Here is a 20,567-nt window from a genome sequence, read left to right as displayed (position 1 = left end):
AGAACTCACCATTTTCACTTGTTTCTTCTTCCTCCTCTGAGGAATTCAGTGTGGGCTTGTTAGGTGGAACAGAGTTCGGGCCTCTCCTTGCTACCCAAAATCCTGCTGGACCATGGACAATGGGAGCAGGGCCACCCTGGCTCTAAAAAGCAAAGTCAGAAGCATGCATTTAAAAACAGTTTGAAGTCTTTCCATGCTTTACACACACACAGTAGAAATAGGCTGGCAGACCAAGCTTGCTGCAACCAAAACTTAACTAGAGTTACCATTTGCGTGTCTGTTCCCATGCACCTTGATTGCAGCAAAATGGTTGCAGCCACATTTCTTTCCTTTACCTTTTGCTCTGCCTAGCAAACTTAAGGCAATTTATTTCTGAAGACCTACCACTGTCCTGTGTCATACAGTTAAGCTGCTCCCTCCCAGGACTTAGACAGCTTTATCTCAAGCTCAGACAAAGCTGAAAAGGAGGGAGCAGAGCCCAGACAACAGCTAAGACTGCTACCCCCAACATATATTCCTGCATTTCTCATCCTGGAGCATTCCCACCATACCAACAGCAGATCAGTTCATCCAAATACTCTACTTATCATGGAAAAATGTTCTCTTTAGTCACAATTAGTGAAACCCAAGGGTGGCTACTGGCATAGACACCACTGCCTGCACTAACTCGACGCACACATGCAAACCTCTTTCAGAGAGCAGCACCCATCAAGGTTACCCACAGGACTCCTCTACCACTTCACATGCCCTTTGCACTGCAGTCAGTCCTTAGCTGCACCACAATTTAAAATACAGGGTTCTCTGAAGCAGGAATATAGGATTGAGATGCTCAAGTAAAAGAAGTTGATTCACTCTTTTGTGATGGCTAAGGTGACACTCAAAATTCTCCTCAGAAGACATGGTGACTATGAGATCGATAAAGTGCTCAGAGAGGCTTGTAAGATTTCCAAGGTTGAAGCAGAGGTGGTAAGTCAGAAGATTCTCCCACCAGGCCTCTAGTAGGTTGGCAGAGTTTCCTGCGAGATGCATCTTTCCCCAGGAAATGTTATATTCCTTTACTAAACAAGACAAGGAAGAGACAGAGAAAAGGCTTTGGCATTGACAGTAACAAAGGCACTGAATGAACATGAAAAACTATTCATCAGGAGCTGCAGGTATATAGTCTAGCAATGGGGAGGAAAAGCTGGTAAGCTATACTGATTTCATGTCAGAAAAAAAAAAAAAAGTGGGATAAGCTGTCCTTATTCCTTGATGTTCTTGCAGGAAAATCAGAGCAAAGATTACACATCTAGCACATGAAGACAAACTAAAAAATGGCTGCTGCTGCAAAGGCCCCGAGCAGATTCCCCCCCTCTCATTTAAATACAAGTCTAACATTTGTTAAGTTCACTGCTTCAGCACATGAAAAAACAATGCAAACCTACCAGGGTTTTGGTTTTTTAGTTTTTTTTTTTTTAAAAAAGTAAATCTGCTTTCCTATTCAGATACCTAAATATCAATTGACTGTAGCACATCCAGCTTTGTACTAGGCTTAAACTACAAATAAAAGGATTCATTTTAAAGTTTAGGAATACTCTGTGCCACTTTATCTACAATCTGACAGAAAGACTGTTTTAAGAGAAGTCTAGATTTGGAATTCTCCCCTGTTTCTGTAGCAGAAGAAACTATTTCAGGAACAACATGCTAGCCCAAAACATCACAACTATAAATTCATAGGAACAATCCAGGCTATCACTATACATTTTCTGAATCTACTTAAGCAAATGATACATTACAGTGTGGCAAACAAGTGAAAAGCTATCTCCCACAATATTTAAAGCTAGACAGACAGTAGGAATGGATTTTTTTGGTTTGTTTTCAAACTGCAATAGAAAGAAGAAACATGACCCTACTTTTATAAAAATATACTAACAAGAAAACAAGGGCTGCTGGTGAGGGGAAGGAGAAAGAAGGGGAACATTTAGAAAAATTGAGGTTTTAAGCAGGTTTTACAGGATCTAGACTCATTTCAGCCTTCCCATCTCAAAAACACACACTGCTAAAACTTTTTACAAGGGGGAAAAAAAGAAAACCTGCTGTATATTTAGGCAAAGTGCTGTGCATTTGTACAGCTTCATCCCCTCCTCTTTGAGAGGTTTCATCATATCCTTTGTTCATAACTTACTGGTAAAGTAGGAAAAGCAGCGTCATCCTCTCCTTCAATTTCATAGAAAGTTAGAGTTTCTTCTGGCTCTTGAGGCTCCTCTCCATTCCCTGGTACAAACCCATACTGACATTCCTTGTTCACACACTGCATCTGACGGCGGCTACGACTGTAGGAGCTTTAAAAACAAGAAAGGAGGTTAAGAATCACAACTATCTGGAGTTTCACCTTGGTTTCGTTGCTCAAATTTAACCGTTTTTTGGAGAGGCACAATAAACCCATTGTTTCATGTTGTGCCGCTAACAGCCAACTCAGCCCTCCACATACCACCATCCTCCCCAACTCTTTTAGAGCAATGTTTTGTAAAGAGGTTCATATTCACTTACCAGGACCTGAAGGAGAAATTGTCATAGTTCTGATAGCATCTCTTTCCTGGACTGGGGCAGAATGCTATTTGAGGGCCAACCATGTTGTGCCTGTTTATAAATCGGGCAGATCCCCTAAGTTTAAAGGGTAAAAGGTGCAATTACCAGGAAGTGCCTCTCAGATGGAACTCATTTGTAGTTTTACCTATTGAATAGCACAAACTCTCTATTCATTCTTGCTACAGACTACTTAGGAGAAAACAAGTGGTGATCTCAGAGAGGTTTTCAAGGCTTCATACCTTGGCATCCCAAATCCACGGTTATGTCTCTGAGGAGGATTCTGAGAATGATAGGATTCGTAAGGTGCCACGTTTCCACCACCCTGTGAGCAGTGAACTGGAGGGGAGCGCCCCGAAGGAACACTGTGCTGCAGCCGGGGTGGAAGAACTGGCTGACCCCTGCTATAAGCCACAGTCATAAAGACTTCCTTCCCACGAAATTTCTTAAGCATCCGCTTCCGTGTTTTCACATCCATTTCTGCAGTTTCAGTTGAGGACAGAAAAGACAGATTTACACCTTAAACAGTTGACTCAAGAGCTATGTTCTCTACCATTTGAGAGAAGTCAATATTTGGACACACGAGAAAGAGACAATGGCCTATCCCAGAAAAAGTACATTTTAAGTACGCAAACTTCATAAGGCTCAACTGGGCATTCTAAATTATGAGCAGAGCACGGGCATCTCACATGTGAATACCTTCCCAACTTCAGCTGATCAACCAGTACTCTGTGTTAAAATCTCGTTATGAAGGCTGATTTATTAAAAAAAAATCTCCAAATTAAACAAATACAATCCATATTTAATGGGCTGGGGAAGTCTTCGTCCATCCATGCATCTCTGCTAAGGCCAAATCAGACAAGCTTTTCAGTTCACAGACCTAGTCTTTATACATGGTTCTCAAATGTCAAATTTTTTTTTGGTAATTTTGAGCAATAGCAATTTTGCTATGTACTTCCAATGCATTTGCTCTTTTGCAAAGGCAAATTCATCCCTCTGTCTGAAGAATCACTTTACATCATGCCCTCGCTACCAATATCCAAAAACTGCTACTGTTAAAATTGTCGTGTCTCCCTCACTCCCACCGGCCCTGAGGGAAGGAATGCTTGTGGAAACGTTGTACAAACCTATTCCTGAGAAGTATCCACCTGTTATTTTCTGATAGGTTCCTCCTTTTCGGCTGGGAGCCATATTCCAAGCAAAGACAGGTGCCACTTGTGTCACTGGTTTTAAGTTTGCCAAAGGAACAGTATGCCTACACGAAGAACACTCATGTTAGCAGTGCCACAAGGATACACTGTGCATAACTGCACAACAACATAAACTAAAGCAACACTAAAACAGGACATAACAGAAAAACCCACAAACTTAAAAGAGTATAGGGAGCTTGTGGAAATAAAAATCATCTGTTTCTCTGACACCAAGCACACATTAGTGCTACTCATTTACTAAAAAAGGCATGCTAGGATTTAGCCCCAACACTACTGACTTCCTGGGTAAAGTCTTTCTTCCCTGCGTTTGCGTGCTTTCAAATGTACACCTGAAAGCATATGACCCCACAGAATTTTTGCAATATGCCAAGCTGAATTCTAGGTTTGGAGAAGGGTGAATGCTTTGAACAGCAAGGTGGAGAACATAAGACTTGCCAGAAGTGCCAATTATCTATTTAGTTGGTTGGGTACAAACATAAAAACTTGAGAAACCAACAGCAGAGGGCAATTTACTACCCATGAATTAAGCCTGAACTGCAAAGATCACTTTCACATTCCAAAGGAAGAGTAGCAGGATTTCACAGAAACCACTACAATAATTATTTTGGTCATTAGAAATCCAAGAGAAAAAGTTTCCTGCAACATTCTATTTGAAGAGTGATAGCCAACAAGGAAGCAAAGGCTCATTTTATATTTAAAAGCCTGGGTTCTCTTTTCAAAGTATCTTAACAATCCTATTTTAAGCATCTGTGAATATACAAACTCAACCAGGAAGAGTTCAAACATGAAGTTGTCACCAGACTGCTTACTTTTCTGCCAGCTCCTCAACGAATACAGTCAACGTGTTGCCATCCTGTCTGACTTCCTGGATATGAGCATTGTAATACTTACCTCCAGGCTCCAGACGTACCTGGAGAGAGAAAAAGGGAAGCTCTGAAAAAGCCAAACTGCATCAGGGGATTCAGAATTACTGTCTACAAACCACTAATAGCAAAGGCTGTTGCTAGCTGATCCTATGTTATTGAGTTGGCCTGGGAGTCTCAAATACTTCTTCAAAATAGCAGGCAAAATAAAGATCACTGTACTAACTTTAGGGAGGGAAAAAAAAAAAAAAAGTCTTTTGAGTAACTTAGAGGTAAGAAGATACCTGCTTTCTAACTTATTTTTATACACTGTGCCAAGCAGATAAGTACCAAGGAAGACCGCTATTTAAGAACTTGAGTAGAATGGGAGATAAAACAGGAAATTGGAAGGGAAAGCTCTGCTCAGCTAGAAACAAGTCACTGAGTGGATCATGAGCACTACCTCAACCAGTAATAAAAAATAAGCTCTCACTACATACAACATCGGAATACAAGGAAAGCTGACCTTCCTTTCAGCATCTCCTGGCCAGATCATGCTAATCCTCTTCTTTTACCTCTTTCTATTTTATAAAAATATTTGTTACATTACTGTTGAGAAGTGGAAGACTGTCCAGCCTTGCTGCTGACCCCCACTGAAAATCTGATAAACTACCTCAAACACACACCCTTTGCATTTTGAGCTCTCGATCTGGAACTTCCATGCTCACAGAATGTATATCACTGGTTCGCAATGAATTTCCAATCAGCTTTTCCCTCACACTACCCAATGTTTCAAGGTAGATTTTAGAAAGAAATTAAATTAAGAAGTCAGATTAATAGCTACAAGGAGAGAATGAGAAAAGCCTTGGAAAATTCTATGAAGTCAAATGATTTTATGGCTTATCATACTCCATTTAAAGCGGTTTTAATAGTTTATCATAACTGAGTCTCCTTTGAGTACTAACCTGACACTTGTCTCCTAAATAGTACTGTGTCCCAGCAAACACCATGTAGTCAGTTTTTTGAAGCTCTAAAAATAAATGAATAAATAAAAAGGAAAAAGCCTTTAAACTACTGTTCTTTCTTCATGTATCCTACAAGTACTTCATGACAGCATCCAACTACATATTATAGGCCAATTAAGTACTTCCTATGCATATCTGAACATCCCCCATAGTAATGGTGAAGTAACTGTAGATAACAGACCATAACCAGGCTAAGTCACAGGAGATCAATAATATCCAGATAATGCAGTAAGCAGCACTACTACTTCAATACTGCAACATCTTTTGTGATGGTACTAAGTTAATCCTGCATTTAATACCAATCCTGATATTAAGGATGTTGGACGTGTCTTGTCTTACCAGAGTACTGGTGACACTTGGCAAAAATGTTATTCAAGAAAAACTAACATTACCTAAAGTCTCCTTGCTGCTAGATTTCGAGGTTTTTCTCCATTCCTTGCCTGGATTCTCTGCCTGTCAGTACTCTACATGCATAATTAGTTACTATACTCTGTTCCAAGAATTTTAATGACCCTCATTACTGTTTATGCAGTTGCTGGACTTCTTCAGTATGCAAAACACTTCAGGTCAGACATCAAACACCACTTCAAAACTTATCTTTCTAGGTAACTTCTTGCTTTACAGATCAGCCATAGTGTATGCCAAAAAGCAACCTATACCAAGCCACAAAGACCGTGAAATCTCTCCAGAATGTTCAAGCCCAGGAGAGCTGGGAAGCAAGAGAAAACTCATCTCATTTGACAGATCTCAATGCTAAATTTGAGATCTTCATTATTATACAACCCTGAAGCCAAAATTGTGCTTTAAAAAGCAGAAGTCCTTGCACACATGCTGCAAGAAAACACTCAAATTTGAATGATTTCCAATACAACAGAATGGTAACAGAGTTCTGTTCTCTGCTTTGAGTCCCCGTATTTCCTACGCTATAGTCAATAAGTAGCAGAGGTCAGATTTTTTAACAACCTTATCACCATTATACAATCTCAGCAGCAGTATATTTCGTACTTGGAAATGAATCCAAGAAAGCAGGTACTAGCCAGATGTACTACCTACAAGCATCTGCTGGGTTAACCAGTATCCTTCACATTTCAGCTGTGAAGAAACAGGTGACATAGGCCTCAGATTCATAAATTTAACATTAAGTCTAGTACAGAAAGAGTTTTTATTTTTCCCATTTTAAAGATACCTTTTCTGCTGTCCAGCCAAACATCAAACTCCACATTTCGATAGATTTCAGGGTCCAGTGCCTTTAGCACTTTATAAGGAACAGGCATCTTTGATGGATTTTCTAGAGGCTAAAAACAAGAGTTGAAATGGAGCATTAACAAGTGCATTTACAGTTTTCAGCATAGTCTCTATCTTGCCAGCATCTGTGGACCACTCTAAGATACACACACATTATTTTCAAAAATTTTCACTTCCACTGTATTTGCCTAAGAACTAAAGCTCAGGAATATGAAAACACATTCAGACACTCAGAAGCTGAGCAAACAGACTTCAGAAAGGTCAGAAACAGGCTCAAGAGTAACATTTGGCATGTTCTTTACTCAGAAAGAATTGAACAAAGCTAACCAGACCAATGAAGCCATGGCTTCAAAAGTTGGTGGGAGTTTCAGTTGTTATATCTGAAAACAGGTTTCTACAGAGCTTCTAAAACTGTTCCAAAGTGATTTATACTCTCTTCAAAATAAAAGCGAACAGATTTAAACCATTTCTGGGAAAAACAAACAGCAGACCAGGAAACATCTGCTAAGCTCCATCTTTGGGGGGGTGGGGGGGGGTGTGTGGAATTAGCTAGAGAAGAACAAGAGAATCTCAGAAAGGAAAAAGGCTTATCCAACCTAATAGAAACTCATGGGCAAAACCAAAAGACAAGCAGGTGAAAGTAATAAGCCACCCACTTTCCAAAAAGTCATTTTTAAAAAGTGGAAAAAAGTTTTAGCCCTAACAAGGGTAACATCATACAACAACAAAAATAACAACCACCACCATAAGGAATTCTTTCCTAACTGACAAACCTTTTCTTCTCCAATGCCTTGTTTGAACTTATCCTCCTGTGGATTGTCTGTAGCATTGCCTTCCCAGTCGTCCACTCTAAGTAATTGAAAATAAGATTACAAAAGAGACAATGCATAATTTCTAGCCAAGATTAAAATCAACAAACTGTTCATACAATCTGAAAAAGCACTATGGTGCCATCAAGTGGTAGATTTTGCCTTAAACACTAGCCATGGCTGTGATGCAGTACAGGACAAACCTTCTCTTAGTTTCAAGAACATGACCTTCACTTGTTCCAACACCCACCCCTAACAAGGGCTACTGCTTGCATTAGGAAAGGATGAAGATGATCCTATTGACTGAATAAACTCTTGCACTGTCAAGTACAAGATGACACCCTGTTCTAAGTCCTATCAAACCAATGTCATTTGCAAGCATTCAGTAATGGTCACAGGCATCCTTCAAGCCTTTCTAGTGACTTGAACAACACGGGATTATGAGTTTCTATAGGTACATTCTGTCTGTTCCCTTCATCCCCAGTGATCCAGTAGACCTGAACAATGCCACCATGTAACAGCCTACTTGGGGTACGATTCCATTAAAAAAAAGGACAAACAAGAAAATAAAGCAGAGCTCATTTTCTCAATGCACTGTTGCCTCTTCAGAGCTATTGAGGCTGCAAAGAGTAATAACAGTTTCTCACTAAAAAAATAATACTCTGATGACATAAGGAACAATTGTGTTTACAGATAAGCTGTCCTTTTACAGAGTAACACGCAACTATAACATAGCCAGCAGCAGAGGCCCAGATTCAAGGAAAGCACTCTCTCTTCTGCAATATACTTCAGGTTTATGTTTGTGTCATGAGATAGGAAAAAGAGTTAATAACCCATGAACATTCAAAGAAACTTGAAAAAGTTGTCCTCTGAAAGGTTTTTAATTCTTTTTGCTTCCCTTTTACCACATCCCCTTCCCAAAATACTACCTCTTTTCTGATGGATTTCTGGTTACTTTTTCATGAAGACAATCAAAGTTTGCATCCTCACTTCCTATAGAGACACTGTTTCTGTTCTTCCTGGATCCACTTCGAAACATCTCAACTGCAGTCCTTAATTCTTCCTCATCCATGCCAAACACATCTTTGTACAGGATCTCGTATAATACAGCTGAACAAATCAACACAAAGCTCAAACCAAATTAAGATAATACCAGATCCATAAGAACTGCTGCAATTTTCAAGGTAAGCATATCTTCAGATATTATCTACTGTTACAAGTCACTAGTTATATTAAATTCAATTAAGGAGAGGATCATAAAGTAATTAAGGTGGGAAGAATGGAACTCTGGAAGTCATTTGGTCCAATATCCCAATTAACAGATAGAGTAATCAGTGTATATATACATTAATATACAATAAATGAGCTTCCATCTCTTTCCTCCCCACCCCTGAAAACCAAAACAAACACTACCTATAAACATATGAAAACACATAATTCCCTTCCATAGAAAAATTATTTCAAGTTTACCCTGGCAAATAGCAGCATTTTCCTGGAATTGTTTTGTATACACAGAGTCATAATGGCTGTTGCCGGAACAACACAGTAAAATCTGGGAAAATAAAATAAAAAGAGGCTAGAATGATGTAAAACCTACCTTTTTCTATTAGATATCCTAGCTCAAGAGTACATTATTCTTTCATTCTACAGTCAACACCAACTCACCAAAAGAACAACATATTCTCAATATAAATACGTAGAAGTTGTAGAATCAGCTTAAAACTGAATCCTCTAAGTAAGTTTATCTATTATACAAAAAAACCCTAGCAATTTACACATCATGCTGTACTAAACATGAAATAAGAGCTAGTTTCCACCAATTGCTCAAGAGGTAAAATACAAGCAGTGCCTCCGAGATACACTCTCCAAGTATCAAAGGCACATTGTACCCTTCCTTACCTGAGGGACTAGAAGAGCATCTACTACTCTAGCCCCCAATAAAGCCTTGCTTTTAATAAGCAGTATTATGCTGCCTTTTGAGAAGATGCATGCATTCTGCAATATATGCATTGACACACCAAGTAAACATATACCATCAAACCCCATCTTGGCATGTGACAGCAGCCAACTACAACCGGCAGAAGCCCTTGGGCAGCTGTCAGCAGACTGCCAGCAAGGATGCTTCCCAGTGAACCAGCAGGAGCTGGGATGCCAGGGCTCTTAATTCAGTGTGCACTACTGTCTTCTGCCAACACAAGCTCTCATCTCATGGTGAGAATGAGCAACACCAGAAAGTGCTGCTGTCTGTACATGCAGTCTACTGACACGACAGCTGCCAACACTTAATGAGAGCTCTGGTGGTAAAGCCTTCGAGGACAAACACACATTTAGAGCATACTTCTTAATTTTTAGAGTCAATTCATTTTGGAATTAGATTAAGCTACATAGGAAACTACATCGAAAAAGAGAGAAGCGCATATAAACAAAGACAGTAATATTAACCAACAGAGAAGAACAGCTGCAGCAGTACAGATTTCAGAGCAGACTAGCCACTTTAGCAAATATAATAGCCCATACTGAAATCCATACCACAGCAACTTCACTGGCATCATGCCTGAGCTAGCCACATAATTGTGCAGGCACATCTACATGACTGCAGAAAAAACAACAGGGGTCAGATGGGAGGTAATACAGTCTTTCTCCTTTATGTTACTTCCTTTTGTCCCCAGCAGAATTTCTTGTGTAGATAAGCTGTTCCATTAGCTCCCACTCTTAACAGGGCTCAATTTGTATGTCACAGAAATGAATCAGTTTGTTAGATTAATCCATTCCCATTAACTTCCCCTTTTCAGGAAGAAAAACTGCACACCTCATCCAACTTCAGGAAGAGCAGCACAGAGGGTGGAAGAGAACACCATCTCTTTGCCAATGTGATAAATATATCTTGTTCTGCTCTACAGCTCAACCCAGGTATTTCATTCTACCCAGTCAGATGAGTCAAATTCACACTGGGAAGTGTTTTTACTCAAAGGTATTTCAGAAACATGAAAGAATATTCTGGAATTGGGATGTTAACTCTTCCTGCCAAAATTAAACTTCTTTCCAATCATGAACTGGAGTAACAAAATAAGATTGGCAGAACAGCACACAATCCATCCCTCAGATTGGAAGCAAAGATACTATAATTATACTGTTGTGCAAATACCATGCTTTTTCCATGAGCTGAAGTCAGCTTTGGGGTTTTGTTCAGGTATGCAAGAGCACTGGAGTTATAAGAGCTCAATTCCAGTGGCAAGTTTTTACAACTAAGCAGGAGTGAAGGTAACTAGGATTCAGGGGTGGGAAATTGCCTCACTTCTCACCTTGTCTTTAAATCCATTGTCTGTAGCGTAAGTGGATGGCTTTCCAGGGTACCGGTACAGAATAAAGTCTCGCCTAAGTAAGGAGACAAAAAGCAAGTCTTGAAAGAGCACACTTTTAGTAGAATCATGTTATGAAGAAGTTTGCAGGGAGCTGTTTAGAGAATCCACTGCTGGTTTATAGAAAAATCAAGTAGAATACTTTCCTGGTAAGTGAATGCTACCATACAGCAACAGCTAGATGAGAAAATAACACCCAGCTTAGAGGAAAAAAATTATCTGGGAAAGACCATTATATTTAGTCACAGATTAGGTCAAGGATTTAGGCTTACAGCAGCGTGCTCAGACACTGAGACAATTAAGTCTAAGTGATTTAGTCACCCTGCAAAAGGATTACAGCCTCAGTACAGGGAACTAGTAACTCTACCAGAACTTCAGCTTGTTCCTTTAGTACTGGAACAGAACGAGCCTTCAAAGGCAGTGTTCTTCCTTCTACCACTGGAGAGCCAGACTGCTTGTTACAGGACAGCAGCATTTTTAGTAAGACAGCAGCACCTGTGCAGGCTTATGTTACCTTTGAAATAAATATCAGGGTTTACACATCAAGTAGGGTCAGTACTCCTCACTACTGGCGCTTTCAAGAACGCCTACATGAGTTTTAGTCATGCTTGCGTGTAGTGGAAACACTGGTAGTTACATCTCCTTGTTTTTTCCCTATTTTCCATCCTTCAGCCACTAGAAGGAAACGCTTGACTGAGTTTCACCTTAGCAAAAAGATAACAAATACCTGTTGCTGGAAACCGACCCTCCCCTTAATCCACACTATGAGAACAGGGGCACATTTCTCACCGTGTTTCACACATTAGTATCTCAGTGACAAACAAGTAAAAGGTTCCAGGGCCAGAACCCAAACACCAAGTCCAAAACAAAGTGAAACTTAAGAAAGAGACACTTACTTGTACATCACTGATAAAGCACTCATTTCCAGCTGGCCAGCACTTTCCTGTGCAAGATTATGAGATTACATGAGATAGCAAAGCCATCTTCAACACTGAGAACTCTATTCTAGCTCTCTGTAGTATTAATATATGTAACCAAATTCATCAGTTTGTTAAAACAAACAAACAATACATTGAGAGTCAAGATATTTCCAGGGGTGAAGAGGGGAAGTCTGCAACAGGGGATGGCCATGATTACCAGGCTGAGTAAAATGGAGCTAGTTCTGGCAGAGACTTTTAAACACATCACTTGAGATACTATTTTAATTTTTTTAATTAAAACCACTACATTTGTTTCAGAGGCTGCTGCATTCACCATACTTACTGGTTAATGTCTAAAGAAACAAAAGTCTGAACTCTAGTATTCAAACCTGGGGGTAAAGGAAGAAGCAGGGGATTGCAGAGCCTGATAAACATTTGATGCGAGGTACACTCAACATATTTTGCTTTTTCCTTCTTAGAGAAGAATTGCAGTTATGAATAAGGCCTCAGCTTTACTGTCCAGTCTGCATAGATTGCTCCTCTGCACCAACACAAATTCCTCACTAAAACGGATAGTTTATACATGTGAATATTCAGTACGAACCCACAGTATTACCTGTGCAAATGAGACTCCAGGATTGGCGTCTGTCTAAAAAAAACCCCAAATCACCACATTTTAAGCCATCACCTAATTACTTTCCTGTTCTAGTCTCCTCATATTTTAATCTCTTGACAAGTATTAATCAGTCGTACCTTTGGATCTCCTAGACGTTCAAGGTATTTCTCAAATGATCCTTCCACATACTTTCAACAAAACAAAGAAGAAAACAAATATAAAAACATAGCCAGTTGGAAAGCAAAGTTAAACCTAAACATTACACCGTATGTTACTAGCTGCTGAATGGGAGGGGGCAGGGCAGGGGGCACAGACACCAGATTTGGGACTGGTCTGCCAATTCCTATCATTTTTGGGTTCTGAAAGGCTGTGGTCTGACTGGGGGTATGACTTTTGCTGTTCCCTACCTCAGAGCATGGGAATGATTTGGGGTACCACTGTGGAAATACCAAGAGATCCTAAAAAAATTAAGAGCATGAATCTGAGTAGTAGCGACTCATCTCCCTCCTAGGTTAGATGAAGCACTTAACTGTCATTACAGGGGGGGAAAAAAATGAAAACATACACTGAAAAAAAACCCCAAACCACACCTGAACACCACACAAAACCACACAGGCACCAAACCACCACACACCTACAGCCACACAAACTGCCACACGCAAAACCAACCAAACAAAAAAACCCAAAACATGATTTTATGCAATGATTAAACACACTCTGGAGTTTTCTACCATCTTTTGATGTTTGTTTCTTACTCCAAAATCCTACATATTTCCTCCCTATTGAATTTTACTATGGTTGCTCCACAGAGCATATACTACACAAATAACTGTCACCCTACTGGTTGCTCAGGTGTTAGCAACTCGCTGATTTCAGGAACTTCAGAAATATAAAGTCAAATAAAACTTGTGCAATTGCAACTCAAATAAGTAAGCAAGCCATCGCCCTGTCTTCTCTTACACACATCAAGCCTGGCAGAGCACGACATGTTTCCAGTGTTTATGCTTATGTGGGTATGTTTAGGGCTAAACCACTCACCCCCTCCCACACTACTTCCTAACCACGTGTGCAGAACTGCCTCACACACGCATTACTTACAGATTCAAACTTATGCTGGTGTTGCCTCATAAACAAGACACAAGCTTTCCTAATTTCAATGTGATGAATTTGAGATGAAAACAGCTGAAAAAAATAAAGATTATGAAAGAATGAAGGAGAAATTGCAGAGTTTATATGCTTCACATTAGGCTTATTTTACTCATAGCTTATAAAGACCAACAGTACCACAAAACAGGGCAAGGAGACGCTGCAGGGGGTCACGGGCACCTGGGGGAAGAAGCTGAGGGAAGCCCAAGCGACCCAAGAGCCTGCCTGCCCGCCCGAGAGCCCAGGGGGCTGCTCGCACTCCTCCCCGCCCGCGACGCCTCACTTCGGGCACCCAAGAGGGGTCTCCAGGAGCACCCCTACCCACCCCCAGCCCCGTCCTGGAGCGGACACCGCCCGCTGTGGGCCTGAGGCGGCTCCCCCCGCGAGCGGTACCGGTGCTGCCCCGCCGCCCACCTGCTCCGAGACGGCTCGGAAGAGGCAGGAGGCGTCCTTGGCCGTCATCTTGCGGTACAGCCCCAGGCTGCCCAGGTACTCATCCATGGCCACCTCGCTGAAGGACTTCTGCCCGAAGTACTTCTTCCAGCCCTTCTGCATCTTTCCCCCGGCGGCGGCAGCACCAGAGACCACAGTTGGGGACTCCGTGCGGGGCGCTGCGCTCCGCGGCGCGGCGCGTGCCGGCTGGGCGCGCGAAGGCTGCTAATGAGGGGCCACGCCCAGCGCGCCCACCTGCGCCGGGCGCAGTCACCCGGCCCCCGGCATCCTCCTGCCCGCCCCCGGCATCCTCCTGCCCCCCCCCGGCATCCTCCGGCCCCCCGAGCGCTGCCGCCGCTCCCGCAGCGCGCCCCCGGCTCCCCAGCATCCTCCTGCCCCCCGAGCGCTGCCGCCGCTCCTGCAGCGCGTCCCCGGCCCGGCCCGGCGCAGGGGTGCCTCCCCCGGTGAGCCCCCGGCCCGCCCGCAGCCATTTTAAGATGCCCAAATACCTGTCCCGCTTCACGGCTGCAGGCGCTGTCCGAGCGCCGTGGGGTCGTTTCCCTCCAGTACCCCCCGCCCCCGCGGCTGTCGGCGCGGAGGCCAAACGGCGGTAAAGCCCCGGCAGACATCTCCTGCCGGACCTGCCTCGGGAGGAGAAGGGAGTCCTTGCTAAACTAACTCCTTCCAGCTTCATCGCTTTTTGTGCCCGTGCCTGCAAATAACTAGTGGGAAAGTCAGTCAAATGGTTCATCAAGATTTCCCGTGAGGCTCCTGCGTGCTCTCGGACTGGAGATAAGCTGCCAGCGGTACATTTGAACTAACAGCAGCTCTATAAAAATCGTTAAGGAAGTGAAAATCTTAGTTGCTCCTAATAAAGTATTTGGGGAAAACTTTGGGGATTGGCAAAAATCACCCTTGCACAACTGTGCAGCATAATATATTCCATGTAGAGCCCTTGTGCTTGATTCGATTAGAATGCCTCTATGTACATTTAACTTGCTAGTAAAAATTGCACTCAGACATCAGATGCACCGACTCAGGAGTTTCTTTTTCTTGTTTTAAGCAACAGCAACAAAAAAAAACCCAAACAAATAATGTACTTGCAGGAAGGGCAATTAGCACCAACTGTGCACTTCCACAGTTCTAGACACATTCCAGACCAAATAGCCTGTGTGAACATTTTTTTAAACCCCCTTTGTTTTTAAAAACATTTACTTAAACAAATTGATGGTAGCATCAACACAGTTGAAAATTTCAATACTTTAAATTGGGAGCTCCAATCAGCATCAAATAGGAAACATTGCACTTTACGGAAGTCCAAAATAAGTAACGATGGGACAGCATTGTGTGAATGGATTGACTGTATCGTCAACGCCCATTCCTCTCCTAAAGGCCATGTTTTACTCTGGGAGTAAATCACCCAAAACTAGGCGTCAGTTCGCAGACAGCTTGGCAGCAGGTTTGCAGCTCTTGACTTTTCCCACCCAGATTTACCATGTGCCCCTTTCCCTTTAAAGTGGCTTAAATCTCTCACTTTTTAAATTTTCAGTGCTTCTGTAAACACACGAAATGAGAGCTGAAGGTGTCTGCTTATTTGCAGAACATCACAGGAACATCAAGAAGGACAACTAGTACTAGGCAAATATAGTCAAGAGACCACTACTTATATGCCATTCTTGTTAAGAAGTAATTTAGCTTGTCCTCCTCACTGGAATTACCAACTCAGTGCAGATTTTGTGATGTATCTGTCCAAGAAAACAGACAGTTCACACTCCTCCCCCGTCCCCCTTGTTGGCACTGTGCTCTTTTAAGCATAGAGCTAGATGACTTTAAACTGTCACTAAATAGAAAACCATTTAATGTCAGTTAATATTAACATTTTCTTTGAGGGTTTGTCCCAGCTGGTGGACTCTTAAGTATGGAAGGCCTCACTCAGAGAGGAGAAAGGTTTTTACTCTGACATTTTTATTCCTCTGTATTGATTACTGAAACCCAACAACTTTATCCAAGAACAAAGCAAACTTTTCTGGCTGTCCAGGAGGAAAAGGTTTCAAAGTTGACAAGTCCATCAACTGCAGTGTCTCCACAAGAGTGCTGTAAAAACAGACCAAAACAAAAAATTAAAAATCCATCCCAAAGGGAAATCTTTTCTTCACACAATTTTCTTTCTTTTCATACATATGTAATTCTTTAGCACGGAAACAAAAATAAGGACACGTATTGAAAGGAAGAAGAGACCCCACAAACCAGAGGGCCCAAACCATCACTGGCTCATAGGCAGCATTGCTGAGAACACACTTTGAACAATACCACCGCTTTGACTCACAACCCCAGCTCTAACTTCTTAGTTTTCTGTGCTTGAATGTTGGGAGACTAAACAAGATCTGAGGATCTTCACCATAAACTGTACCAGCAAATTCATCCTATTTGAACACATGGCATAGTTCTCCACTTAACACACAGCCAGAAAGAACAGCTAAATCAATCTGTTAGCTTGCTATTATCAGACTGCAAATAAGGCTCAAATGCTAGGCACTTCAACAAAGAGAAATAAAAATTTCTTCCTGTCTCTGAAGCTGTCAGCAGCACTGCAATAATAAGTTTAAGAAACTTGCCCAATATAAATGAATGGCAGGTCTCATCTTTTCAGAAGGCTCTTCTGAAACGTACGAAATCCTATTCGCAGGGCAAAGGAACAAGATGCAGACTAAATACTGAGAGTTGCATTTCCTCTGCCTTCAATTTAGAGGTCATCTGTTATTTATACAGTGCAATCAATCATAAATAATCATAAAGACAAATAAAGATACAGGTAAAACAAGAAAGCAAATGAAACTAACAGGAGCCAGGATGAACACAAACAAAAGGAGCTGGGTTTTTTTTTTTGGGGGGGGGGGGGTGTTTGTTTTTTTTTCTTGAAGTGACAGGCAGTAGACCTGTGCAACTCCTTGTCAGAAGATGTGGTGAATTCAGGAAGTTTGGTTAAAAGGGCAGCTTGAATAAGTACTTGAAAGATAGAAGTATTGGAAGTTACTAACTAGACAGCATCTGATTTAGTAATCCCCCTGAATCAAATACCTAAGAGCACTGGAGGGAAAGTAATACAAGGAAGTACCATATGTTCTTGCCCTGTTTCTACTTGTGGCTGGGTATCTGCATATGGTCACTGCAAATAGGATATTGAGCTACATGGACTCCTGATCCATATCAGTAAGGCCATTATTATGTTCTAAATACTCCAGACACTTTCAATTTTATTATGTCAATGCATCTACACAGTAAACTTTAGTGTCCTTTACAAGGAAAATCCAAATAGCAAGATGATGGAGTCCTAAGTCTGCAGGGAGAAATTTATTCCTTATGGCTCATGGTTACAAACTGATGGTCTAGGTTGTATTATTTCTGTACTTCGAAAAAGAATCAAACAACTAGTGAGAAAAAGCAGAAAAAGAAGCTGTTAAGTGCCTCCTGGATACTACCTCACTCTTTCAAATTCAACCACTTCTATTTGGTTTAAATTGCTCTTCTTTCAATCTGAATGTGTGCCCTCAAAAAAAAAAAAAAGTAGGAGTCATGGTCAAATGGCTTGGTAAATTTGGTAAATTAGCACCTAATGTTAATCTATCCACTATGGAATATCTACCTTGCAAACAAATGGCTGTTACAGACAAGGATGTACGTTTCCTTGTTACATTCTCAATACTGTAGTAACAAAGAGTGCTGGTGCTGAACACTGCTTGGTCAGTCAGGACAGCCACAGCAGCTCCATACCTGCAGTTACAGCAGAGGACATGCCCATCTCTGTTGAGCTGTTTTGCCAGTTCAAGCTGATGGTTGTTCATCAGCTTTTCATTTGTTACTACTATTAGTGGTTTTCCTTTTTCTAGAGTCTCCAGACAACTACCTGCACCTACAGGAGAAACAGAAAACACCACGAGTTTTCGCTCTGACAGATGTGCCCTGACAGATGAAATATCATCCTACTTGCTTCTGAAACGCGGGAGACTCCTGAAGGTGAACATTAACCACTCGGCTCTAGCTGCGGACCGTTCAGTGCCAGCCCAGCCCCGAGCCGTAGAGACCGACTTCACCCAACCGACTTCCCCCTCCTGCCCCCAGGCCAACAGGCTCGGCAAACAAACGGGGCGCTACCTGCGTGGCTGATAACCAGGTCCGCCCTCCACAGGTCCTCGGCCAGCGAGTCCTTGAAGCGGAAGGCTTCCACCGCCAAGGCCGAGCTGCCTCTCAGCGCCGGCTCCAGCGCGCCCCGCCCGACCTGCAGCACCAGCTTCTCGTAGCCGCGGCTCCGCAGCACCTGCGGCGGACGGAGGGTCGGAGGGATGGGGGGGGGCTGTGTGCGCCCACCCAGGTCGGACACAGCTCCCACTTACCCCGGCCCGGCCCGGCCCGGCCCGGCGGCCTCTGCCACCACCTTTCCCCCTGTCCCCCCCACCCGATTCGCGCCACAAACCGCCCGGCCCCCTCCGCCGCCACTGACCACGGCCCCGCCACACCGGGCTCCCCACGACCGCCCCCGCTGCCCCCCCCGCCCCCCTCCCGTCTCCAACGGGACGGCGTGGCGGGGGGAAGGGAGAAAGGGCGGGACAGCTCCCAGCGCGCAGGCGCCCGGTTGAGGCGCGGCGGGCAGGCCGTGAAGGGGAGGCCCGGGACGGCTGCTTGCGGCGCCGGGCTCGCCTCCGCCTCACCTCCAGGGCCGCCGGCGAGCAGACGGTCGCGATCAGGTCGTCGAAGCTGGTGGTGCCCACGGTGACGAAAACGGACTTCATGGCGGCGACCGCCCGCCCACAGCGCTCCGCGGGCGGGGAGCCGCCAGAGGGCGCCACGTATCGCCCCCAAAATGGCTGCCGGCCTGAGGGGGAGGTTTGGCCGGCGGCCGGGGGGGTCATGTCCCCTTCTCCGCACGGCTCTCCCGTGCCCGTTTAGGCCGGCTGCCTCCGCCCAGGCGAACGAGGGGACCGGGCAGGTGCGGTTCCCGGTGCCACGGAGCAGCCGGACCGCCGCAGGGGTGCGGGACTCCCTCTGCGGTGCTGGACCGGCAGGGAAGGTGCCTGATCTAACGAACCCGCAGCGTTCAGCGACCTCTGCGCGGTAGCCAGGAGTGCCTCAATTTTTCGGACCTTCGGAGTGGGCGAACTAACCCAAATTTGGAAAAGAGATTCTGAAGATTTTTCCTTGCCCATGTTATTTTAGCACGTGGGGCTCAGATTACAGTAACCGACAGCCTGACTGGGCCAGGTGCTAGGTGTGTTCACAGCCTGCCGTTCCCCCCATAGCATAGCCGCAGCTACCTTTTCTTGATAGACTGACCTGGGCCAGGCATCGGGATTACCCAGTCTGGCCCAAGCCTCCCACGGCATTTACTGTGGGAGTAACATCACAAAAGGATAGTAGCAAATGAGCAGTCAGTTATGCTTTGGAGGAGAGATTGATGTATCATCTAGAGCAATACTGTTGCAGCAGGGAAGTGGAAAACAGGATAATAGCCAAGATTAACAAAACCAGGAATTAAGAGCACCTGCAAGAGGGCAGAGTTTCTGCAGAGCACATCAGCAGTACCTGTGAAAGCAGGAGGCCTTTGAGCAGCCACACCATAGTGTTTTGGAAACTGCCTTTTTCCAGATCAACTTCTGACAAGACAAGCATGTTACATAGGAAATGCAGCTGAAAGAATCCATAGCATTTCAGCTCAAAGTTGTTCTCAACCTATCAGATATAGCTACCTGAACTGTAGGTAGCAAGAGTTGCACACTCTCTCTTATCTGAAATGAGCCCTCTAGGGTTAGTACATTGAGAAAGTCCCACACAGGGACAATGGAGCTAGTTTAGATGGCAATACATTGAATCAAGCATGAAAACAATTTGCATGACTAAAGTATTTTATGCTCCATCTTCAATTAATAGATTTTGGAATAAAAGCCAGAAGCTACAACTGCCATATACCTGAATCAGTGTTGCCTGAAGTAGTGCTGCAGTGGGTCCTGTAATGGCAGCCCAAGGCTGACACAACCCCTTGAGCACTGGGCCTCACCAGAGGACACTTTGCTTCTGGTCAGAGCATCACCTGGGGATATCTCATAGCATTGTAGAGCAAATGCATGGGATTCAAGCCTATCTTCAAATGACTGAAGGCAGGAGAAGATTGCATACATTGCCATCAGTGGGTGAGCTTGGGTGGTTTTGCTGTGTGGATATCCTTGCAGTGATGCCACAGAGATTGATGAAGATGTGAGACAGAAGGAAAAAGAGACAAATATAGTTTGAACTCTGCATTCTATGTTTTGTTTAGAGAACTTCAATAATTCTGGCTATGTATGTGCACTGTGTCCATTCCCCCCAGAATCCCCAAAATGCTGCAAACTCCAATAGAAACTGCTGT

General features: G+C 43.5%; 1 protein-coding gene across 1 annotated transcript in view; it reads right to left on the bottom strand.

The window, feature by feature from the left end:
• The window catches only part of ALG13 (ALG13 UDP-N-acetylglucosaminyltransferase subunit), a 30,914-nt gene extending 11,684 nt beyond the window's left edge, over window positions 1-19,230 (bottom strand). The window contains exons 1-21 of the mRNA XM_074834951.1: window positions 18,877-19,230; window positions 18,323-18,485; window positions 17,942-18,080; window positions 16,157-16,264; window positions 14,680-14,815; window positions 14,153-14,395; window positions 13,691-13,774; window positions 12,730-12,780; window positions 11,953-11,999; window positions 11,000-11,072; window positions 9,168-9,249; window positions 8,627-8,807; window positions 7,662-7,737; window positions 6,830-6,938; window positions 5,584-5,648; window positions 4,586-4,686; window positions 3,693-3,820; window positions 2,808-3,045; window positions 2,530-2,643; window positions 2,165-2,321; window positions 10-142 (exon numbers count right to left, since the gene is read on the bottom strand). Of these exons, the coding sequence (XP_074691052.1) occupies window positions 10-142; window positions 2,165-2,321; window positions 2,530-2,643; window positions 2,808-3,045; window positions 3,693-3,820; window positions 4,586-4,686; window positions 5,584-5,648; window positions 6,830-6,938; window positions 7,662-7,737; window positions 8,627-8,807; window positions 9,168-9,249; window positions 11,000-11,072; window positions 11,953-11,999; window positions 12,730-12,780; window positions 13,691-13,774; window positions 14,153-14,395; window positions 14,680-14,815; window positions 16,157-16,264; window positions 17,942-18,080; window positions 18,323-18,485; window positions 18,877-19,077 (2,629 nt within the window). The 5' untranslated portion in view covers window positions 19,078-19,230. The remainder of the gene's footprint in view (window positions 1-9; window positions 143-2,164; window positions 2,322-2,529; window positions 2,644-2,807; window positions 3,046-3,692; window positions 3,821-4,585; window positions 4,687-5,583; window positions 5,649-6,829; window positions 6,939-7,661; window positions 7,738-8,626; window positions 8,808-9,167; window positions 9,250-10,999; window positions 11,073-11,952; window positions 12,000-12,729; window positions 12,781-13,690; window positions 13,775-14,152; window positions 14,396-14,679; window positions 14,816-16,156; window positions 16,265-17,941; window positions 18,081-18,322; window positions 18,486-18,876) is intronic.
• Window positions 19,231-20,567: the final 1,337 nt, after the last annotated feature.

Source organism: Strix aluco, chromosome 10 (assembly GCF_031877795.1).
Source record: "Strix aluco isolate bStrAlu1 chromosome 10, bStrAlu1.hap1, whole genome shotgun sequence".
NCBI lineage: Eukaryota > Metazoa > Chordata > Aves > Strigiformes > Strigidae > Strix > Strix aluco.
Note: the sequence above shows the minus strand (reverse complement) of the source record. Positions and strands in the feature narration are given on the sequence as shown.